This window comes from Lonchura striata, chromosome 2, assembly GCF_046129695.1.
Source record: "Lonchura striata isolate bLonStr1 chromosome 2, bLonStr1.mat, whole genome shotgun sequence".
Taxonomy (NCBI): Eukaryota; Metazoa; Chordata; class Aves; order Passeriformes; family Estrildidae; genus Lonchura; species Lonchura striata.
The window spans coordinates 86,228,001-86,244,159 of NC_134604.1; the positions used below are offsets into that span (position 1 = coordinate 86,228,001).

General features: G+C 40.1%; 1 protein-coding gene across 15 annotated transcripts in view; it reads right to left on the reverse strand.

Annotated features, from left to right (window-relative positions):
* Positions 1–270: 270 nt before the first annotated feature.
* Positions 271–16,159, reverse strand: part of INPP4A (inositol polyphosphate-4-phosphatase type I A) — a 107,756-nt gene continuing 91,867 nt past the window's right edge. For 11 of the 15 annotated variants that reach the window (XM_077781531.1, XM_077781530.1, XM_021546602.3 and 8 more), the window contains 3 exons: positions 14,041–14,153; positions 13,552–13,706; positions 4,550–7,865 (listed from right to left, as the gene is read on the reverse strand). In XM_077781531.1, the coding sequence (XP_077637657.1) occupies positions 7,685–7,865; positions 13,552–13,706; positions 14,041–14,153 (449 nt within the window). In that variant the 3' untranslated portion in view covers positions 4,550–7,684. Of the gene's footprint in view, positions 3,730–4,549; positions 7,866–13,551; positions 13,707–14,040; positions 14,154–16,159 lie in introns of those variants that run through there. The other 4 variants (XM_021546610.3, XM_021546609.3, XM_077781534.1 and 1 more) reach the window with 1 other exon arrangement.

Here is a 16,159-nt window from a genome sequence, read left to right on the forward strand (position 1 = left end):
AGGAAGAAAAATACTTCATATTACTTCTTTACTTAACTGCTGCTGCACAATGTGAAGCATGTGGGACAAGCTGGTGCCTCACTTTTAACTACAGAAAATTTGTATCAGCTGCTCTTGAGCAGGGGTTAGAAGTTACTACTTCCTGACTTGCACATCTGTGTAAAATGACTCCCTGCACAACTTGGCTCCAACAGATAAAAGTGTATCAAGTCAAGGAGCCTGAAAGTGTTTATTTTCACTTACCACAGACATATTAAAAGTAAGCCACCATTGTTATTCTTGTCAGTTCTTTATTGGTTTTCATCCTAAAGACTAGCACATTTACAGCATACATGGATTGGATGAACTAGAATATATAAAACAGTAACCATATGTTTATGATATATTAATACTGCCCAAAACCAAATAAATAAAAATATTTAAATGCACAAAGCTTAGCAAATACAGTCGTGTTGGGACAAAACCGTGTCATATAATACAATAATTTTACACGTATAAATGAAAAAAAGGCAACTGTGCTGTAGGTACTTTCACAGAACATACACAGAACATACTTGGCAAGTTTTCTTCATTTACCTTTGTATGTTTTATAATTTAAAAAATGTACTCAAAAAAGGAATATTAGACAGAACTTCATTTTACAGTAATCCTTAGATTTGCCTCTCCTGTGCAACAAAAAAGCTCCCTTCCCCCTTGTGAAGGTCCCACGTGGATTTCATGTGTCACAGTTTTCTCTGGAGGCACCGCTCGAGCCCTCGCTGTTGGCGCTGCTGTCGGGAGGAGCCTGAGCCATGCCCATCCCAGCAGTGCCGTGCCCATCCCGGCAGTGCCGTGTCCATCCCGGCAGTGCCATGTCCATCTCGGCAGTGCCATGTCCATCCCAGCAGTGCCGTGTCCATCCCGGCAGTGCCGTGTCCATCCCAGCAGTGCCGTGTCCATCCTGGCAGTGCCGTGTCCATCTCGGCAGTGCCGTGCCCATCCCAGCAGTGCCATGCCCATCCCGGCAGTGCCCTGTCCATCCCGGCAGTGCCATGCCCATCCCGGCAGTGCCGTGTCCATCCCGGCAGTGCCGTGTCCATCCCGGCAGTGCCATGGCCATCCCGGCAGTGCCGTGTCCATCCCGGCAGTGCCGTGTCCATCCCGGCAGTGCCGTGTCCATCCCGGCAGTGCCGTGCCCATCCCGGCAGTGCCGTGTCCATCCCGGCAGTGCCGTGTCCATCCCGGCAGTGCCGTGTCCATCCCGGCAGTGCCGTGCCCATCCCGGCAGTGCCGTGTCCATCCCGGCAGTGCCATGCCCAGGGCATGCCGAGGGACACAGCGCTCGGCAGCTCAGCACCCCAGCACAACCATGAGGCACCTGGGGCTGCAGCTCCACCGTGCGCAGGCAAAATTCAGCAACTTTTTCAGATTACACTGCTACACAAAATAAATAAAGGATTGCTAAGCTCTATAGCAGGTCTAATGATTGTTGGCCACCATCTAAGAGAGTGGCGCTGCTAAATGTTACAAGAGACATTTGTTATTTCCTTCTGAAGCTGAACTCAGGAGATTTTTTGTGTAACAATACAGGACTTGAAATAAACCACGTTTGAAATAGACAAAATATAATTATCAACTCATAAAAACTAAGGGATATAAAGAGCATAGTTTATACAAAAATAAAGTAGCATTTAATAATGGGCTAGGGACTGAAGGCTGAGCAGAACTAATGGAGTAGCATGTCTAAAGAGATCCCATTGAAAAATTTTTCATCATATATTTGTTTACTTATTAGCAAAAAATAAAACAAAATCAACATTTATTACTTGGCAAACAGGGTTTGTAACATTTCTGAGGGACTGTTCTACTGTAGATGATTTGTTCAGACCTGGGGTAGGTACTACAATACATTGCTTTTGCACAGAATTCCATGTTTTGTTATCCTAAAGAGCCTAAAGTAATGGTAATAGCCTAGCTCAGCAGAACTCTCTGACCTGGCTTTGTGACATGCTGCTCAGTGTTAAACTGCAAAAAGCAAAATGCAAAATCTGCAGGACTTGTAACCCCCAAACCTACATGGGAGCAGAATGAACATGGCTGATTGATAGAGCAGTGACAGCACAGACAAACATCAGTGAGTGGGAGAAAGAAATCAGAAAACAGCCATATACTTACCTGGCTGTTGCCACTCCCACCAGAATAAATGGGCAGCTTTTTTTCTATTCTAAAACTCAGATCCTTAGAAACCAAGAAGGAAAGGACATGTGCTGAATGAAACTAGCTAGAGATTACTGGATCCTGTTAAAATCTGGAAATGAACGTTTAGTTGCTTTTTAAAATGCTATCTTAGCTTCAAAGGCATTCTTTGGGAGATTATTTCAGAGGAGATCTGTTGAACATTTTTTATCAAATGCTATCCAACTGACCACCTTTGTCATAAGCTAGAACCCACCTGTGGTTCTCAGGCACAAGCAGTAGCACTGAGCAGTTCCTCTCTATCAACACAGGGCATTGCTACCTTCCTCAGAAATACCCTGACACCGGCCACACTTCCCCCCACCAGGACTCTCAACAGGTGAAATGCAAAGGTAAACAGAAACCAATTTTGAAGCAAGGAGGGGATGATTTTTGATTTTGAAGCAAGGGGGATGCATTGTGCACTTTAAGCATTTTGGTAATGACATACAAAACCGATACAGAAAAATCATACACTGACCAAAATAATGTAGCACCCCGAGATACTGATGCTTACAATCCAGAAGTGATATAAAAAAACCATGGGTAAAAATGTGTTAATTAATGTACAACACCATGGAATATACTGAACAAGTCACGTGCAACATCAGCAACTTGCTTGTTGCACTTGCCTTTGAGTGGGGAAGGGCATGGGGAACTGTTGCTGGCATTAATAGTTAAGCATCATGACATTTCTGAAATACTTTTAAAAATCAGTTGTATGCCCAAGGCCTTCTCTGCCAAAGATGACAAGAATTTGTTTTATTTTAACAGAATTATAAATTAGATCTCACATGTCTGGCCTTTTATATATGGTAAATTTCATACATGAAGGTGGCATCCTATATACAGTAAAACAATTTTTTCTCCTGGCTCTTATTGTGCTGATTTTTTTTTAAAATGAAACTCCCTTTTATTGATTGTAACTATGTGTTCTTCAGTTATTTAACTGTCTAGGATCCTTTTTATTTACAACTTTTCAGTTTTACTCTCAGTTTTAAAAAGTTTAGGAAAAGCTCAATCTGAAATCGACTCAGTATAAAAAGATGTTATGGAAACAGCTGCCTAAATGCTGTTCCTAGAGTCCTTGCCCATCCAGGAGGTACCTAGCTATTTGCATATAGGTAATTATTAAGTAGCACAGTATCTGCTCATCTTACATACACTGAAGGCTATTGAAACGGGCAGAGAGTCATCACACTATTCTCAAGCTAAGGTGTCAGAATAATTGTTACTATAGATTCCAATTCAGTAACATGCTCTGTATGACCTAACAAAACATACAAAAAGGTTATTTATCTCTTCTGGATGACGAAATCATGTGTCAATCTAGAGTGTATCCACATGTTTTAATGGAACAGCAATTAAAGGACATAGTATGCTTATGTTTCAACTTTTCCATAAGTTCCTTCTGGAGGCCTGTAATACTTTGGGAAAGCCTTCAGTTGCAGGGAATTAAATGCATACTTGCGACATCCAACATTCTTCATTGTATTTTCTCGGCGACAACCCTCACTGGGGAAAAAAACAAGCACAAAAAATGACAGCAGTAAAAGGGAAAAAAAAAGAAAAAAGACTTAAACTAAGATGAAATGAACTGGTTATTTTATAGCATTAAAATAAAGTTGGTTATATTTAATGAGCGTTTAATTAATTTGCCACTGCAAATATTAAAAGAGATGATTCATCATACAATGCCAGTAAGAAGCACACAGAATGGACACAAGCTATGTTTGATTGCTAGTTTTGCATTTCTAGAAAGCAGCAGCACATCTACTGAAAAGGTTCTTTCGCTGTATTTCACAGTTTCATGTATTTCAAGGTACACTTTTGTGGAGTTCACATGCCATTCACTGCACAAGGGATCCCAAGGGATTGCTTAAAAGCAGTTCTGCTAATTTATTAACACATAAAGCTGAAAAACCAAACCTGCTGATCTCTCTATAAGAGATTTAAAGTAATTTTATTGTTCCCTGTATGTCAGTATTATAAGTACTTACTTAAAGATTAGAGCTGATACAAAAATAATGTATGCCTTTCTAGTTATCTCTGCATGCATAAATGGACGTGAAAACCAAAGCAATCTAAAAAAATGTCCTAATCATGAAATAGTGCAAAAAAAGACTGGCTGCACTGACAGTCATCACTCCAAAGAAACAAAGATGTGCAGAATTTAATTTTCACCCAATATTTTGGTGCAACTGCCCCACATTACAAAGAGGTTCTGTGCTACAATAGAAAACTACTCCAGTTATAAGGCTTCTTTACACTTGTAAATCTAATCCAGAGTTCCTTTGATTATATCCAAAAAAACACACATACAAAGAGGAAGCACTATCTTTTAAATATGTATTATAAATCAATTTAGGCTTGCAGGAGAATTATTTTCCCTGATTGAGGACTGGGACCTAAACAATGACTACTAGACCTTCATGGCAACGTGTACAGTACAGCATCTTATGGTGGAAATGTCAGATTAGTCCTGCCTTGGAGATGCTGCAGCATCTACCAGGTAAGCTGTGATCATTTGATTCAAAAGGAGGGTTTGGATTCTGATTCAGTTTGAAAACTCTCGTGCTCTTACAGACCTCACCATTCTTCTAATTTTGGATCATGAAACTGGCTGTAACTGTGTTCTGTATGTAACGCCTAGTTTGACTTCATAAAATACAGTAATTTTTTTTTTTTTTTTTTTTTTTGCTTTAAGGAATAGTTTAACTAACTTTGAAATTTGTCTCCGGAGCACATTCTGTGCTTTCCTTTTATAGAATGGATCATCTGTGATGACACTGTTTTTCTGGCACTGGTTTGTGTTTCACAAAACTCCCCCGACAGTTCTTGCAGCCAAATAGATACATCAAAAGTTTGTGCAAATCATACTTCAGAGAACTACTAGAAGCAGTAAGTTTAACTAGCAAATATGTGATGCTAGGTGAGCATTTTAACTGCAAAGTGAGTCATTCTATTCATATCACATTTCACTGCATCTGGCTATTGTTTGTGTCCCTCATGGCACAGATATGGTGACAAGGATTTATTTCCCACATTTCACATGCCATCTTCCTTCTCTTGGAAGCACGTAAGTAGGACACACTACTGCATCTTAAACCTGAACGCCTTAACAAAAGCACAGACCAGACTCCAAAAGGAAAAAAATACCCAAACTTGTCCCCATCAAAATTAAGAAGAAAAAACCTACATTGTTTCCAAAAAGCCTGGGCTTGCATTCCAAAGAGTTTTAAGGTGCAATCATGAGCAGCACCTTCATACTCTAAAGAGATTAATAACCTCAGGGAGCTCAGTGAATGTGCCTGCTGCCACAGAGTGTGGCTGGACACTGGCCAGGCTGCCCAGGGAAGCGTTTATGACCCGAGTCTGCCCGAGTGCAGCAAGTGTTTGGACAGCGCTCTCAGGCACAGCCTGTGGCTGTCCTGTGCCACGCCAGCAACTGATCCCTGACCCTTCCAACTCAGGATATTCTGTCATTCTAAACTTACTTTCACATCTGGTTAGACTGAACCCAGGACACTCCCCACATTGCAAGATCAAGGCACAGTCCAACCTGACAACTGCTCACCTTGTAAAAAGGCAGCCTGGGGCACCCCAGCAAACAAACCAGTGCTAACCATAAAGAACAGATGATTTCCATGGAGACACAGCAGCAGCAGGTATCAGCACAGCACAGGGATGTGTCCCAAACCACCACACCTTGATAACCCTCAACAGTAGTGAGGATGTACCAAAACCTATTGCAACTAAAAATAAATATGATACGTGCTTTATATATATAAATAAACATACATGTCTTTGTCATGAGTTTTTTTGGTTTTTCTTTTAAAAACAAAATTGGAAGAATAGTGAGGAAAAATATTAAGAGATAGTGTACTGTACAGTCTGATTTAATGAAGACACAAATATAATCGCACACTTTTTTTTTTTTTTTTTAGTTAGAATAATTAAATCCACATTTAGGATTTAATTCTGATTTTTATTCTAACTGTGCTTTTTTGGTTTGTTTTTTTTTTTTTGGTTTTTTATTTCAGCATACTTCTCTCAGCAGCTCTCAATTCCATTAAAATTTATAATAAAAGCTAAAGCTATCTATATTTTTTGAGCAAGTTAATAGTAGAAAATATAAATCACAGTACTAGTTCTCCTCAGAAGCCCAATGTCATCTCAGGCACCAAGCAAAGTAAAATCCTTTATGAATTTATCAAACTACATTAATGAGGTTAGTTTTTTAATCAGCTATTGCTATTGACAAGCTCTGCCAGATCACAGCATCAACAAAATCTTTCAGTTTAAATAGGCCTCCCTTAGTTTGATGTTATATATAAATGAGGATCAAATTTCATCTGCAATTACTCTGCATAACTAAACTAGGAAGCCACTTTAGTCTCACCACTTCAATAAAAGTTAACTTACCATCACTTGCTTATCACTAAGTCACTATCAGCATCAAAATTTATTAAAGCTGTGCAACGCTTAAAAATGGAAGTAACAGTAATATTTAGTCTAATGTAATTAAAATAAAGCCCAGTGGAAAACCTGAAACCCACCTACTAAAGGAGTTAACTATTACCTCCCTCTTCTTGCCTGAAAATTAAAGACCATTATCTTTAACTTTTAGGATGACCCTTTTTCACAGTAAGTTCTATAACAGAGCACCTAAAATAGATAATGGATCGTTAGCAGGCTAATGCCAGTCACATCCCCTTCCTAACCACAAGGTTCATTTTCCTCATGTCTTTAATACATTGCAAAATGCAGATCTACAAATAGAATGAAATAATTCTGCATGCAGCACACTACAAGTTGTTTTCTGAATGTTTTCTAGTCTATTAGAATATATTTTAACCATGAGAAAGGAACAAGACTATGGTTCTACAAACTGTTCAATAATGTAATTTGGATATTATGCTTTGAAATGAAAGTATAAATTTACTTCTTTAAATAAATTTCTTACAATTTCTTATAAACCCCACCCATGTTTTTATTTTTCTCTTCATACCTCATAAAATAGAAAGGCAATATTAGCATACACCTTAAATATACAAAAAGATACAAATTCTTTTCAGACAGAGTTCCTTTCTCTGGAATACATGAAACAAGTAACACAAAACTCTATTTGGTAAGAGATAAGAGATCTTCAGGCCGGCTAAAGTAACGAGGTAACAGGCCAATGTCAGACTATGTTACAAGCACTGAAAGCAGAACAATAATTTAAAGTTTCAATACAATTCTTTTTGATAAAATAATTTGATGTATATTTACAGTTTAGTACAATAGAAACGTAAAATTGTAAGGCATAATAATAATTCTTGGCAGACAATGCTATGACACATTCCTTTGTCCAGCAGGTACCAAGTGGCAATACACATTCAAGCACTTTTTTGTTTTTGTGGTTTTTGTAGTTTTTTCTTTTTTTTTTTTTTTTTTTTGTTTGGTTGTTTGTTTTTGAACTCTATCTTCACTTGCAACGTAATCTGGCCACCAGGTATGCTATGCTCAGAAACAGCCACACAATCAGTAAATTGGGGCTGAGAGCTAGTAAAGGAATAGAGTAGAGGAGGCTGGGATCTAGTCTGAAATCTCGGATGGGCACCAAGCCACTCAAGTTCTTCTGGGTGACTATCTCCCGTGTTCCAATGCTGTGAAAAGGAAGAAGTTTGGGAAGAGGGAAAATAAAACAGAAAGGAAGACAGACATGCAAATGTATGGATAAAAAGAGATGGCAACACAAGATGGGCAAGAAAATGAAAAAACATGGAAGAACACACAACAAAACCAGAAGATGAAGTAAAGGAAGAGTGGAAAAACATCTCAAAAATATGTATCAGTACAATTATAAAAATAAGGAGAGGGAAAGAGAATAAAAGAGAAAAATAAGAAAGAAGTACTGTAGTCTAGTGAAAATAAACACATGTAGGTTGAACATTAATGGTTTTCCATGTTCATTCTTTCAGATTACCCAGCAATAATACCCCATGCTGCTCTGCCATGCTTTAAAGAAGTGGAGCTCTGAAAAGCAAGCTGAACATGAATAACCATTGTAGTATTTGACCCTTTCAAACGTCTTTCCATGTGGGCTGCAGTGATTTAATTTAACTTCTTAACTATCTGTCCAACACATTAATTAAAAAAAAAACCAACCAAAAAACCACCTATTTTTGTGCTTGGACACGAATTCAAGGGTATATAAACAGGCTTATTTCTGAAGACGTGCTGCAAAGCCCATCTCATTGTGCACCCAATCCTTACATTGAGCACCAAAGGCTACAGTGAAGGACAGCTCCTCAGGCAGCCTGGAAGGCTTTGTAGTGTGGTCTTTAATTCTGGATCACTCTTACACCCTGAGCACTACAACTCTATTTTTAATTCACAAAGCAACAACTAAATGACCAAGATGAATAGTCCCTGGAGCACCTCTCCTACATGGAAAGGCTGAGAGAACTGGGTTTGTTCAGCCTGGAAAAGAGATGCCTTAAGGGTGACTGTATTGCAGCCTTCCAGTACTAGAAGGGAGCATACAAGAAAGAGGGAGAGAGACTATTTACAAGAGCATGTAGTGACAGGACAAGGGGGAATAGGTTTAAAGGGAAAGGGAACAGGTTTAGATTAGATATAAGGAAAAAATTCTTTACTCTGAGGGTGGTGAGGCAGCCAGGGATGCTTATCCCTGGGAGTGTTCAAGGCCAGGTTGGGTGGAGCTTTGAGCAACCTGGTCTAATTGAATATGTCCATGGCAAGGGTGTTGGAACTAGATCATCTTCAAGGCCCCTTTCAACTGAAACAATTCTATTATTCTGTCCTTCTAAATGCAATCTGTAAGCCTGACGCTTTTTGAGCTTGTAAACTTGCTCCATCCATAACAAACCATCCATAACCTTGATGGTTGAGTAGCAGGGTTATGTAAGCATCAGACAATGTCATGCAAGAAATCAGACACACCCTGAAGGTGGTGAAAAAGAGCATTTAGACGCTGGTGACACATCAAGTCAACTAGAATTAGGTGGGCAAGGAACTAAACCAACTTTATTTCTGATTTGGATTTGATCCAAATTGGTGATTAAGACATGATTTCACTCCTAGTGCCTACAGTGGACAACAGATTGAATCTGTGATGCCTACAAATCCCAATTACCTTTGTAGCAGTGGGGACAGTGTGTGTGTGTGACAGAATCAGCCAGTGGAAACCTAGTGTTTACTGGAAAGTGGTGGATAAAGACTCAATTAAATGGCCTGGAGGAAGAAAAGTGCTTCAGAATATAGATAACATGTAAAACAATGGGAGAGGTAAAAAAGGAAGGCTAAAAATGTTAACTTGACATTATGAATATCACATGCCACATCTCCACTATCAAAAATTAGCATCAAGGCTACTCAATTTTACACAAAGACATATATACAGACACGTATGATGGGAATGGAGGCAAGAGCTGGAAAGTGCTTTCCTTGTCACTGTTGGCCCCTGTTGAAGGGTGAAAAGTCATCTTTCGGAAATATCAAATATTCCAAAATGTACAGGGTCTTAAATCAAAACATTCATCAGCAAACTACCTCTAGGAGAGGATTAGGGTTAGAAGACACAGCAAACTCCCTTCTAATTTAGCTTGCATATGGGAATTGTCTCTGTGAGGAGAGGCCAGGGTTGCCCCATGCTGGACACTGCTGGTTCCAGCCAGCTCCAGTGACCCACTGCAGGCACAGCTGAGCCCTCAGCCATGCTGCTGCCTCGAGGAAGGAGTGTGTGAGAAAGGGCAAAGCCCTGCATAGTAGTGAAGAGTGATGGGAAAAGATCTGAGAAAGATCCCTGTGAGCACCAAAGTCAGGGAAAGAGAGGAGAAAGAGGTGAAGCAGTTTCCCCTGCAGTTATGGAGAGGAACTATCCACACTGCAGCCCCTGGAGGACCCATAGTGCAGCAGATGAACATTTACTGAAGGAAACTGGAGGCCATGGAGAGCTCATGCAGGAGCAGGTTCATCCTGAAGGACTGCAGCCCATGGGAAAAACCCATACTGGAGTGGAGGAAGAGTGCAAGGAGGAAGGAGCAGAGGACTTATGGACCGACTGCAAAGCCCTGTTCCACATCCACTGTGCATTGCTCAGCATGGGGAGAAAGAAGGTCCAGGAGATGAGAAAGAAGCAGTGGAATACTTTGGCCTGGGATAAGAAGGGAGGTGAAGGGCAAGGCTTTTTAATTTTCATATTTATTTCTTAATATCTCCAATCCATTGGAAATAAATAAAAAAAAAATTCTCTGTTTTGCCAGTTCTGTACCAGTAACTGGCAAGGGATCTCCCCTTTACCTCAACCCATAAGCTTTTTCATGTATTTTTTCCCCTGTCCTGTTGGGAGAAGGTAGTGAGCAGCTGGGTGGGCATCTGCCAAGTGGTCTAGCTCAACTCAATATAATTTTATTTTTAAATCAGGTCCATCAGTGAAGAAATCCAACCAAGCTTTTTATCATAGCTCTTTTACTGCAGTGAGTGGTCATACTCAAACATGACTCCTAGGACTTTATTATTTAATCCTTTTAGTCAGCACCATGGTGATTTTCCTCACCTCATTTTCAGCTGCTTTTCAAGAGCCCCTATCAGAGATGGCTCTTCTCTGTTGGCTAAATTGCTTGTGTTGCACCTTCCTAATTGATTTCATTTAATGAAAATGAGATGGGCTGCCCGAAACATGTAAAGGATTTTGCTACCCAGGATGATCTTGACTGAAACTGCCTCAAAGCATATTCCCACAAACAGCTCCACTGGCATTTCTGACAAGACAGAAACCTGGTAGGAAGAAGGAGGACAGGGAGTCAAAGATCTAGTGGGGAGCATGGGCTGCAGATGGAAGAGGCTACCCAAACCAGCTGGACTTGGACTCTTGTTCTGCCTTTACTGGTCAGGTAGCCATGTCCTCTTAGCTTGGACTTCTAGGCATATCATCATGATTTTACTATTTGTGAGCTGGGAGTTACTGTGTGTTTGATTTAGGACCACAAAAGCTGTAACTTATTTACAGAAAATGAGTTTATTGTAATAGCAAATTTGTTTCTAAAGTGAAAGCCACAAACTTGTATCTGTAAATTTCTACAAGAATCTAGAACGCTTCATGTTCCCTCTCTGATGTCCCTCCCTGCTCATTGAACACAATTATCACAGATACATAATCATCACAAGAAGGGAAGTCCCTAAGGACATGTAAGTGGGAACTAAGACCTCTGAAGACCAACATCACATGGAAGAAGATGATGCTTTCTTAATTTTTTCAATAATGGTATAAGAAAGGACAGGTTTCTTCTCTGGAAAGTTGTCAGTAGAGAAGAGATTAAATACTTTGAGTCTCACAAATTACTAGTACTTCTTCCCTGTCCCTCCAAATGCCTCAGAAACTTCAAAAGTCTTCAAGAATGAACCAAACCTTCCTTTTACAGTTCAGTTAATTAAAAGATCCAAGTTAAAAGAACAAAACCCAAGTTTTCTGAATGCCCTAGAAGAAATTTGGGTACAATTTGCTACGCTTTCTTATCCTGTATCTGTTTTCTAGGTCAGGTCAAACTGTCCAGGCCGGAATGGGATTTGGTGGAGTTGGACTCCCACACATTTGTTCCATAATCCTATCTCTCTCATTAAGCTTTATTAATGCTGTGCCATTGTTCCTGAATAGAGCTGACAAATAATTTTGAAAACACAACCAGTTATCCCAAAGCGCAATAAGATGTGAGGAAGAATGATCAGCTTGAAGAATGGTCTAATCTTGGTTTTCCTTCTGGACTAGTCAGTATTTGTCCTGCACAATCTCTCTTAGTCAAAGATTTAACAAAAGAAAAAGTCATGTCCTTCACCTGCCAGAGCAAGCCCCTGATGTTGGTAGAATACTCAAGCCAAAGGTTTTGATTAAATTGGCCTTCTTTCAATATCCCTGTGTAAGTCAACAGAAAGCAGTATTTTTCTTGGGTCAATATTTTATCTGATCCTGTGTTATATTAAATTGGTAGACTGAAGTACCCAATGTTATTATTAACCTCTCTCTCTCTCTATTGTGTCCGTGATTGCTTTAAAAAACCCGGTGACCCATTAAAGAATTTGCAGAAAGTAACAAGATTCCCAGTATTTCTCCTAGTTAGTTTTGTTCTTATTAAATACACGACTGTGAAACTGTATAACAGTTTCAGATGTCTATGTCAACAAATTGTGCAATTTAAATAAAGATGTTTGAAAACCACTTAGTCTGTTTTAAATTAGTAAATTCTCACTCACAAAGCTGTTTTAAGTTTTGTTTCTAATATCAAGGTTTAAGTACTTTTCATGTACTGTACTAACTCTGTGACAATGTAGCGGAAAGAGCAGCAAAAAACTGAAAATAAAGTTCAGTGCCACCCAATTAGATGTATGCATAAACCCCCAAACTACTAGTGTAAGAGGTTGCAAGTGTTATTATATGAGACATTTTTCTTCTAGATAACTAGAAGAGTAAGAAAGGGTCAAACAGCAAAAACATACAGAAAGGATAAGAGAATTGAACACTCTAGAGAATTTGGTGAAAAGACACACAGTACAGTACATTCGGTAAGAGTGAATGTTGAAAAACAGGACTGAACAGCATTGTTGAACTACATTGATAAAGACTAAAGCTAGATTTCTTATCCTTTCTTTTGGTATGTGACTTACGGAGTTTTCCAGCAGTGCTTGAAACAAGGCATTGAACAACAGTAAACAGATTTTTTTTTAAAGTACTTAATTCTGCAAACATCTCTGCTGCTTCAGAATACAGAACATCATTATTTTGATATGACAACAGCACACTGACATGTTGTGATGAAATTTGGTTGCTGTAGTGTGAAACACTCATACTGACATTTCATCCAGTGAGCAGTGTTCCACTGCTAAAGAATACACTGGAAAACCAGTGCAAACTGCAGGTGTCTGTGTTTCAAAGAACAAAAGATAGATCATCCCTGAGTAATCTCCCTGAGCTAGAACTAAGAAACCTAGTGCTATGACAGTTCAGGTAAAGTCATCATTAAATAACTTTCAAAGAAGCACCAGTTTCCTGTTCTGCAAGCTCAGCATTAACAAAAAACATATTTTTACATGCTTGTCTGAAAACCACTAATTTTCTACTGAAAACTCAAGCCCATCTGATATAAATCTGGTAAGAACCAGCTTTAGCATATGCAACTGATATGCACAGGAGGGATGAATTCTAGCAGTCAGTTTTACAGTTTCCTGACTTTAGGTTACTTTTTTGTTTTTCTTTTGATGGAAACAGAGACCACAACTCCTCTGCAGTTTGCATGGTTCCTTATTTAGGAATAAGTGATATGGTCAAACTCTTACCTCCTCATACACTCCAGAGCCTGAGTGAAGACCTGTGGAGCCATTCCATGTTCATGCTGTAGGATCAAACACTGCTCCAGGGTGATGGACATGGCAGTCCTATCCTTGGCACTTTTACAGCTCGTAAATCGAACACCATTAAGTCTGCGGCATATCTAGAAAAGGAATAGACAGGCGAAACCTCCTGTCAAAGACAACACCTGTACTTCCCCTCAGAGAGACACAAATGTTGTCTAGGGCTTCAGTGTCAAAGTTAGGCACGTTTGAGAGAGCAGAACTTCATTGTCTGAGTTGAGAAGAAAATCTGATATGGAAAATACATTTTATTTCCCCAAGTCTCATTATAGAGAAGGTCTAGCCTGGCAGCATTTGCAAGCTACATGCAAGCAAATGAAGAAATTCAAACATACCAATAATAAAAAAAGGGCAAATACATACGAATACAGAAAATCAGCTGAACTATGCAGAGATGGTTAGATAAATAAATACCTCAGCAGCTTGCCAAAGGATATCAACATTCTTGTTTTTCCTTGCATGAACATTTTGTCCCAGAAATCTTAACAGTTCAGGCAGGCACGTCTGACTACGAGATCGAGGTAGACCTATAAAACAAACAAAAAACACTCCTCTTACTCATCTGTATTCAACAGATCTTTTACAAAGTGTTTCTATATGCCTGTTGCAAATACATTTGTCTTTTCTTGCAACTAGAACAATTATTCAAGTTCTGATTTACTTAGTACCATCAACAAAACAAATTCATGTTTAATTAAGCTCAACTGGAAATATTAATTCCAGTTATTTAAAACTTCAGGGATTCAGAATTTAATAGCAGTATAATAAAACAATGAACAAAGGGAGCAAGATTGGTATAGTGTTTTGGTTTGTGTGTCACAGATGTGACAGGAGAACATGCATGTCTTCTGAGAAACTCTGAAGATATTTCATATTCTGCTCACATTTTTGACTTTAAATTTGCAAGCTGCTCAGCCTTCAGTAACAAGAAACACCCACTGGACACCACATTGTCATGATCTGTTTATTAATATTTCACTAAGTGTAAATAAAGTAGCTGGAATTTTTCAGAGTACCTTCAGCACTCATCTTCTGTGTTCAAACTGTTGCACATCACCTCTTACATATGTAGCAAGATACTCCAGACAATCAACTATAAGTAATCAATAAGTTCTCTTTTTTGTTGTTTCATTTTTTTTTAAGAAGTAACCATGAAGAACACCAACTAAAGTTGTGACTGAATAAATACAGAGGTGTGCACTGTAAGAGATGACATTGTAACAAAAAGAATCCCACCTGAGCGACACATGAGGCTTTATTTTAGGCCTACTTCTCACAGCAAATGATATGCTGGACTAACTTGATCTCCTCCAGGAAGGTGACCTGCTGAGCAGATGAGGGAAGGCTGTGGACATCCTTTACCTGGACCTTGGCAAAGCCTTCAACACTGCTCCCCACAGCATTCTCCTGGACTAACTGCTCATGGCTTGGCGGGACACACTGCTCACTGGTTAAAACAACCCAGCTGGGTGGCCAGGTCACAGAGGGCTGGTGAATGGAGCTACATCCAGCTGGTGGCTGGTCACCAGTGGGGTTCCCCAGAGCTCAGTTCTGCAGCCAGTCCTGTTTAAAATCCTTATCAATGAATCAGGAGGAGGGGATCAAGAGCACCCTTGGTCAGTGGCAGATGGTACCAAGCTGGGCAGCAGTTCTGATCTACTGGAGGGCAGGAAAGCTCTACAGAGGGATCTGGACAGGCTGGATCAACAAGCCAAGGCCACTTTTGTGGGGTTCAGCACAACTAAGTGCTAGGTTGGGTCACAACAACCCCAGGCAGTGCTAAGGCTGGGGGCCAGAGTGGTTGGGAAGATTCTGGTAGAAAAGGACCTGGGGGTGCTGGTCCACAGCTGCTGAACATGAGCCAGCAGTGCCCAGGTGGCCGAGAAAGCCAATGGCATCCTGGCCTGTGTCAGCAGTAATGGACCAGAACAGGAATTGTTCCCCTGTACTGGGCACTGGTGAGGCTGCACCTCAAATCCTGTGTCCAGGTCTGGGCCCATCACTGTAAGAAGGACATAAAGATACTGAAACCTCAGTGGTGTCCAGAGAAGAGCAACAGAGCTGGGGAAGGGTGTGGAGCACAAGTCTTACGAGAAGCAGCTGAAGGAGCCGGGGCTGTTTAGGCAGGAGAAAAGGAGGCTCAGTGGGACCTTATTGCTCTCCACAACCACCTGAAAGCCAGGAGGGTTCTTCTCCCAGGCAACCAGCACCAGGACAAGAAAAAATGGCCTCAAGCTGCAACAGATTTAGATTGGATGTTGGAAAAAATTTCTTCACTGAAAGGGTTGTCAAGCACTGGAACAGGCTGCTCAGGGAAATGGTTGAGTCAGCATCTCTGGAGGTATTTAAAAAACATGGAGATGTGGAACTTGGAGAGATGGTTTAGGAGTCCTTTATGCAGTGCTCGGGAAAGAGTTGGACTTGATGATCTTAAAGATCTTCCCAACCTAAACAATTCTACATTTCTATTCTATAATTAACGGTACTGTGCCTGTCCTGGTCTGGCCTGCTTGAACTCCACACCTAGAAAGAA